The 7005-nt window shown below is 45.1% G+C and overlaps 1 protein-coding gene across 7 annotated transcripts in view; it reads right to left on the bottom strand.

The window, feature by feature from the left end:
* Window positions 1-420: 420 nt before the first annotated feature.
* phactr4a (phosphatase and actin regulator 4a) overlaps window positions 421-7005 on the bottom strand; it is a 30861-nt gene continuing 24276 nt past the window's right edge. For 6 of the 7 annotated variants that reach the window (XM_020606409.1, XM_020606407.1, XM_020606405.1 and 3 more), the window contains 8 exons: window positions 6254-6830; window positions 5234-5475; window positions 4575-4728; window positions 4246-4301; window positions 3474-3535; window positions 3216-3353; window positions 1238-1314; window positions 421-1103 (listed from right to left, as the gene is read on the bottom strand). In XM_020606409.1, the coding sequence (XP_020462065.1) occupies window positions 1088-1103; window positions 1238-1314; window positions 3216-3353; window positions 3474-3535; window positions 4246-4301; window positions 4575-4728; window positions 5234-5475; window positions 6254-6830 (1322 nt within the window). In that variant the 3' untranslated portion in view covers window positions 421-1087. The remainder of the gene's footprint in view (window positions 1104-1237; window positions 1315-3215; window positions 3354-3473; window positions 3536-4245; window positions 4302-4574; window positions 4729-5233; window positions 5476-6253; window positions 6831-7005) is intronic. The other variant, XM_020606404.1, reaches the window with a different exon arrangement.

Here is a 7005-nt window from a genome sequence, read left to right as displayed (position 1 = left end):
TATACTTTATAATTAAAACATGTCAGCATTGATATAGATGTACATTATAAAGTAAATCAAATCTACCAAGTGATCTATACAACTGCAGCCACTATCGACTTGCTCATACAGGATAATAGAACGTACCATAAAAGCAGCCAGGAAAATTTAAAAAATAGCCATTTTCCTGTTTGAATAATTCAATTATAAACAAAATTAGAGGCTCGTAACTTGAGGTTTTGTCTACATGCTCAATTAAGGAACATAAGGTGCCTCAGTAGAAGACAATCTAGTGATATGTTCCATGAAAATCATTTCAATGATCAAGACAATACAGTAAAATGCACATTAGGATGTTCAGCTAGAATCAGTGCTCTGCAGGTCTACACACAGAGCTCACTTGTTGATTCAAAAGAAACTACATGTGGTGTTTAAATAAAAAAACAGTGCTGTATCAAAGTCTTCCACACTTTGAACACAGGTCATGTGAGGATTAATGCTGAGGCTGTGTGACACCGTTGAATAAAAATCTGTAGTACCCAACAAGCACATATAAACAGTGCTCAACAAAGTTCAGATTAGTTTGTTGGTACCATCAACAGTGCTAACAGGGTCCACCATAGGCTCTCTTTATGTGCAGCCTTCCTGTTCTGCAAGGAAGGGAAAACATGCATTATGAAGGCAGGTGAAGGCATGGTGAGAGTGGTTTCCTGAGGGGGCAACGGCGTGAATTAAGCTTCCCGTTCCATCCAACTCTTTCTGAAACTCCAGCACAGGGGTGGAGGTGGGAGTCCTCGCTCTTTTAGTGTTGGCACTGGGCACTTCCAACATGGGCACACCAACAAACTGGTCCTGTCCTGAACTCCACAGTGTAAGCACTGGAATCTGAGAACCAGCTGTGGCTGAACTCACTTGTGGCTTCGTTCACCTAGGCTCATGTTTTTTTCAGCAGCAGCTGAACAAAACAAAACAGTCTTCAGCTGAAGCAGGTTAGCAGGCAATCAGAAAAACAAAACAACTGAGCCACATTTTCAGTCCATAATAGGGAGAAGAGCTTGCACCTCCTCACCTCTCCCAGACTAAGTGCTTTACTGGTCAGCGTGGACAGCTAGGGCCGATGGAACCTGGAGGAGAAGGAAGGAGGGAAAGTTATATAGATACTTTACTGCATAATAAAAGACAAATAGAGAAAACAGAACTAATAAACAGTGGAAAACAGTGAGGTGATTTATTAATGGGTGCTGTGTACAAGGCTGACCGGGTATAGATTTTGCTGTCTTCATGGACCGCCATCTCTGAACTCTTGAATTCATTGAGCTCCTTGCGGATGGCAGCCTAAGAGGAAACATGAAAGAAACAGCACTTCAGTGAGAATGGCTTTACTGTATCTGCTGGAGAATGGGTGTGTGTCTGATAAAAGCTCTGTATATTTACATTTCTTAATGCTAGAAACCCAGACAAACTGAAAAAGTTGGTGCGTTTTTAGGACAACTTGAGCATGTACTTAAAATCATGCCACTGCCACCTTTAGCTTACAGATGATTTGTGTTCCTGCACACACCATATTGTGTAGGTCCCACTTGTGCCTCTGAGCCACTGAGGGATGGATTCCATTTTTGTATTTGGCACCAAGTTGTCAGCAGCAGATCCTTTAAGTCCTGCGAGGTGGGGCTCCCATGGGTCTGACTTGTTTGTCTAGCACATCCCACAAATGCTTGATTGGATTGAGATCTGTGGAATCTGGAGTCCAAGGCAACACCATGAACTCCTCTATCTTGTCATGTCTCTCAAACATTCCTAAACACTGCAGTGTGGCAGGGCACTTTATTCTGCTGACAGAGGCTGCTGCCATCAGTGAATACTGTTGCCATGAGGGGGCACACTTGGTCTGTATCAATGTTTATGCAGGTGGTATGTGTCGCAGTAGCATCGACATGAATGCCAGGTCCCGCGGTTTCCCAGCAGAACACTGTCCAGAGCATCACCCTGCGTCCACTAACTTGCTTCTTCCCATAGTGCTTCCTGGTGCCATGTCTTCCCCAGGCAAGCCACACACATGCACCTGGATGCTGTGGTGGCAATTTTTTTAATAATAGCACCCCTTAAGTTCTTTAGCTGTGGCTTTCATGTCACTGTATGCAGTTATTTGTGTGGTTGTGACCCCCAGACCATTTATTGCATGGTCGTAAACCTTTGTATGCCTTTTGGTTGCCAAACCAGATGTGACCTGGGACCAAAGGGCTGGTATCCTGATGTGAATTGTATCCTGTTTCCCTTATCTGTTTGAGCATCTGTCTTCTTTGTTGTAGGCTGAGTATAAGAAGGACTCACACACTCTGTCCATTGAGCTTCCCTGTAACAGACTGTATTAGACACTCTGTTCAGAGAAACCTCCTTCCTGCAGGAATAAATATGTAATAACTTTCAGAACTGATGTTAAGTATTTATTTTTACACTCACTGAGCTTTAAAAGAGAATTTTTCCACAACAATGCCCACCTGATGTAAAAGAAAACATGATTCTTCAGACCAGGCCACCTTCTCCCATTGATCCATGGTCCAGTTCTGATGCTCACATTCCCATTGTAGACATCAGCATGGGTTCTCTGACTGGTCCGTAGGAAGTAAGTTGTGACACACTGTGTTCTGACACCCATCAGGTTTTTCAGCACTTTGTATTACAAAGGTCAGACCAGTCAGGTGAGCCTTCGCTCCCAGCATGCATCAGTGAGCCTTGGGCATCATGACCCTGTTGCCTGTTCACTGGTTGTCCTTCCTTGGACCACTTTTGGTAGGTACCGACCACAGACTGGGAACACCCCACAAGAACCAACACTTTATGCTTGCACGTTTTTCCTGCTTCCAACACATTGCTTCAAGAACTGAATGTTCACTTGCTGCCGAATATGTCCCACCCCATGACAGGTGCCATTGTAATGAGATGATCAATCTTATTCAATTCAACTGCCAGTGATGTTCATGTTAAGGTTGAGCTTCACTGGACCTCATATCTCAGAGGGCTTAACTCAGCCATAAAGCAAAATCTCTATTACGTTTTTAGGATTCTCTTCATCGTAAATCTGCTTAGAATGCAAATCCTCTCAGAGCTGAGCAAAGATGCCGCTGTTAAAAATCCACAGGGATTAGCCTTTCTCTTGCTAACAAGACATAAGGCACAAGTGCTCTGTTAGTACAAGAGAGATGTGAAATGTGTGTTGATGTGTTGTTGACTCTTACCTTGTCTGCAGGAGTGAGTTTGGTCCATGGTTTATCTGCTCGCCGGTCATAGTCGTGGGCCTCAGTGCACTCAACATACTCGTGGAAACGCAGGATCTTCCTGGCCTGGAGTTCGGCCACTGTGGGTCTCTGGGACAGCTGATGGTAGAAACAACAGGAATATCGAAGGCATGTGTCAGTTTGTACTTCATTATAAAAATGATGATGATCCCGACATATTGCCAAGTCTGTGGTACAGCTACTTTATTGCATGCTGACCTTTCTCGTGAGCCTCCGTTTGATCTCGGACCTCTCTAACCGTCGATCCGCTTCATTCTTGGCTGCAAGAAGAAAAGACATTCCATGAGAGGAGAGGAGAAACTGCAGCCAGTCAGGTAGATTTCACCTGAGCTTCTGTCGGCACACTGCAGTAATGGGACTCTTATAATCACTGCCCCACTCTGCCCAAGGTGCCACATAGTGCGGGTGCCAAGCCTCGTCTTGGCCCAGTCATTTGAGGACAAGCAGGGAACTGTGGTGGTATGAATTCTGAATCAAAACATGTTGACGGATTCTGAGAAGTATTATGTTTACGTGGTTCTGGGATCCAGCCTGGCTGAGTTTTACAGTGCTCAGAGTGCAAGTACACTCTGTTAAAAACGTTCTTACCAGTCTGACAGCCGGGCAGGCTGATGATCATCAGTGTCAGGAAGGTAATCCATCATTTAGCACCAATATCATACTAGATCTTACAAACATTTCACAAAAAGAGGAAGTGTCACTGCTTGAGTTTGATTCTCACTTCGCCCTTAATGGTCAAAAATTAGAGGGAGAAGTTACTTAATGCAGCTTTAATAAAACAGCCTCACCATCAATACTACAAACGTGTATTCAGTGACTATTAACATAACTGAAACAAGAAAAAAAAAAAAGTGGACAATTGGCTAATACTGACATGACGAGAATGACAAGTCTCCCGTTTGACCTTGTTTTGCTGAGGAATGTTAATGGGCACACCTGAATAAAGAAAGGGGGAGAGATAGAGTCTTACCTTGAAGGATGTTCCTCTGTTCCAGCTCTTCTGCTGTTGGCCTCTGACTGAGCCGCCTGAAGACAGAAAATGATGTTTACTGACTGTTTTAAAGGCCAACACAGATCAATCTGCAAGAAATATTATTTTATCTTGGCAAACAGCACATATGAGTGTTTTGTCCTTGGGTGGGGGATAGAGAGCCTCTCAAAGATTATGGACTACACTATAAATAACGGATGTATTTAAGTGCATGGCAGCTTTAATATCTTGTGGATGACACTGATTTGCTACATCCACTTTCACAGTAGGATGGCACACCAGTTTGTGATACGATGGGAGTCCCATACCGTGTCAGCGTGGTGCTGATCTTGCTCCTCAATGCCACCCACTGCTCCGTATTGTGCCAGCTCGTGTTGTCATGGTTCTCCTGAGCGCTCCTCTCCTCTCTCTCCAGCTTCAAGGCCAACGTGTCCTTCCTCTTCACACGGCTCGCCAGACCACCTGTAATATATACAACCCATATATTTAACAAACAGGCTAAGGATAAGGATAATCACCTTTATTGGCCAAGTATGTTACACACAAGGAATTTGTTTCCAGTACAGAACCAATGGCAGCCATCTACAGCGCCACCTCAACCGATGGATCTAACCATTGGGGGCAACGGGGGGTTTCAGTGTCTTGCCCAAGGACACTTCGACATGTGGACTGCCGGCACCGAGATTCAAACCTTCAACCTTCTGGTTGGGAGACGACTGCTCTACCCACCACACCACTGTCGAAGTCAGTTTATGGAAGCAAACTTTGATCGATTCTGACTACTCTTTAGCTCATGCTAAACCTGAAATCCAGCAGTGTCAGTTACTTTTATAGGACAACACCAGTCATTTTCTATATTAACATTTTTAACAAATACTCGAGCCATATGTTTTGTAATGAAGAAACCCAGTGTCTAAACCGCTGAACTATCAGGGCATCCCAAATAACTGATTAATAGCCAACTTACTTGTAGGGACTTCCTCATCTTCTTCATCATCATCATCATCATCTTCTCTGTACAGTACAGGGCCATCAGAGTCAGACTCCTCTTCGCTGTCCTCGGGGCCTACGCCCTCTGGGATGACACTGACTCTGCTGTCTACAATCAAAGCCCTCCTACTGCGGGGTTCTAGCTCAGGCTGACGAGGAGGCCTCTGAGGGTGAAGCTTCCGCATCTCCTCCTCAATGTCAAAGTCATCATCTTCTGGGCTACAAAGAAACACAGCAGCTATGAGAGAGCTGAAAAAGCTGGAGCTCAGAAACAGTCGTGAGATAAAGTGTACCACTTCAAGGCTTCCTGTGGCCTCATGTCCTAAGGCAGTGTTCAGTCGAGCACGGTTATGTACAGCTGCAGGCAATTTGCAGCTGTTTTGTTTTGCTCAATTGCTTGCTGAAGGGATTAACTAAAAAGAAGAGTAAAAACAGTGAAGCCCAACATAATCCAACTTCATTTTAACCTCATTTTGTTTTCTAACAGTAGAATGATGTGCTCTACCAAAAAGCTCTATTTTAGTCCCATTTGCTACACGCTGCACGTGCTATGCTTTTAGTCTGTGCCACTACATGTGTAACGTGCACTGTAAATGTAATCCGTCTTAACAAAGACCAAAAACTCAATCACAAAAAGTTGCATCATGGTGACGTAACCATGCTCGGGGCCTGGATTAAGTGCACAAATCTTTACAATTACAAGTCCTTTTCTTCTTAAAGAAATGCTTAAACAATTGATCAATGTTCAAATGTGTTGCTGACTAAGTTTCTCTAGTTATCTGTTTGATTTGGTCTCTGATGCTTCAGCTGTACTGGGCTGAATCCTCAGGGACTGAAGTAAAGATGGCTTTCACTTTAGTTTAAGAAAAACTGAAACAAATAAAACTTCAAATCAAGGAATGCAAAGTAGGGCAAACTGCTCCCCTTCATCCTCAGCTTCCAAAGCAATGATGATCCGTTATGCAAGCATGTAATTTACAGTATGTGGGACACTTACAGCCTAAGAGGTTCGATGGTGACGGGGAGAGAGTAACGCGAGTTGACCCCCGCCTCAGTGAAGATGTCTGGAGGAGTCTCAAACAGTAGCGAGTGGGCCCTTTGGGAGCCATCTGGGTTGGGCTGAATGGGGCCAGGGCTGGCCAGGGCTTTCTTGATCAGGATGTGTAGGGGGATGGCTGGAGGCTGGCTGGGAGGCTCTGTGGTTGGGCTGGGGGGGTCGGCTTGTATAGTGGGCACAGGACCAGAGGAGGTGGTGCCGGGTGGCTGAAGAGATTGAACCCTGGGAGGAGATGGAGGTATATGGGAGGGTGGTGAAGATGGTGGCTCAGTGGAGGTCTGAGGAGCTGCTGCATTTGTCTTGTCCTCACTGTTATCTCCTCTAAGGACAACAGGGGTCCCTGGTGCAGGGGCAGCAGCTGGGTCAGTGGTGACAGACTCTGGAACCTGACTGGGAGGGGAAGGATCTGTGGAATGGCGCTTGGTGACGGGGGTCATCCTCTTTGGTGGGGTTGGTGGAGAGGGTTTAGCTGGTGCTGTGACTGTGATCACACCGCTGCCAGGCTGTGGAAGCTCTGCTGTATATAAAACCCATCAACAACAATAGTCAGTAATTGTCACATAGAATGATGGGCACAAACTTAAAATGCAAGAACCTGAATATGCACATTCACTCTGTAGAAGGCTGCCATTAGTTTTGACAAAAACAAGCAAACCCGTCACTATCAATTTTAGTCGGGGAGAAAGGAAGGC

Source organism: Monopterus albus, unplaced genomic scaffold (assembly GCF_001952655.1).
Source record: "Monopterus albus unplaced genomic scaffold, M_albus_1.0 scaffold77.1, whole genome shotgun sequence".
Taxonomy (NCBI): domain Eukaryota; kingdom Metazoa; phylum Chordata; class Actinopteri; order Synbranchiformes; family Synbranchidae; genus Monopterus; species Monopterus albus.
This window is presented reverse-complemented; position numbering and strand designations above follow the sequence as displayed.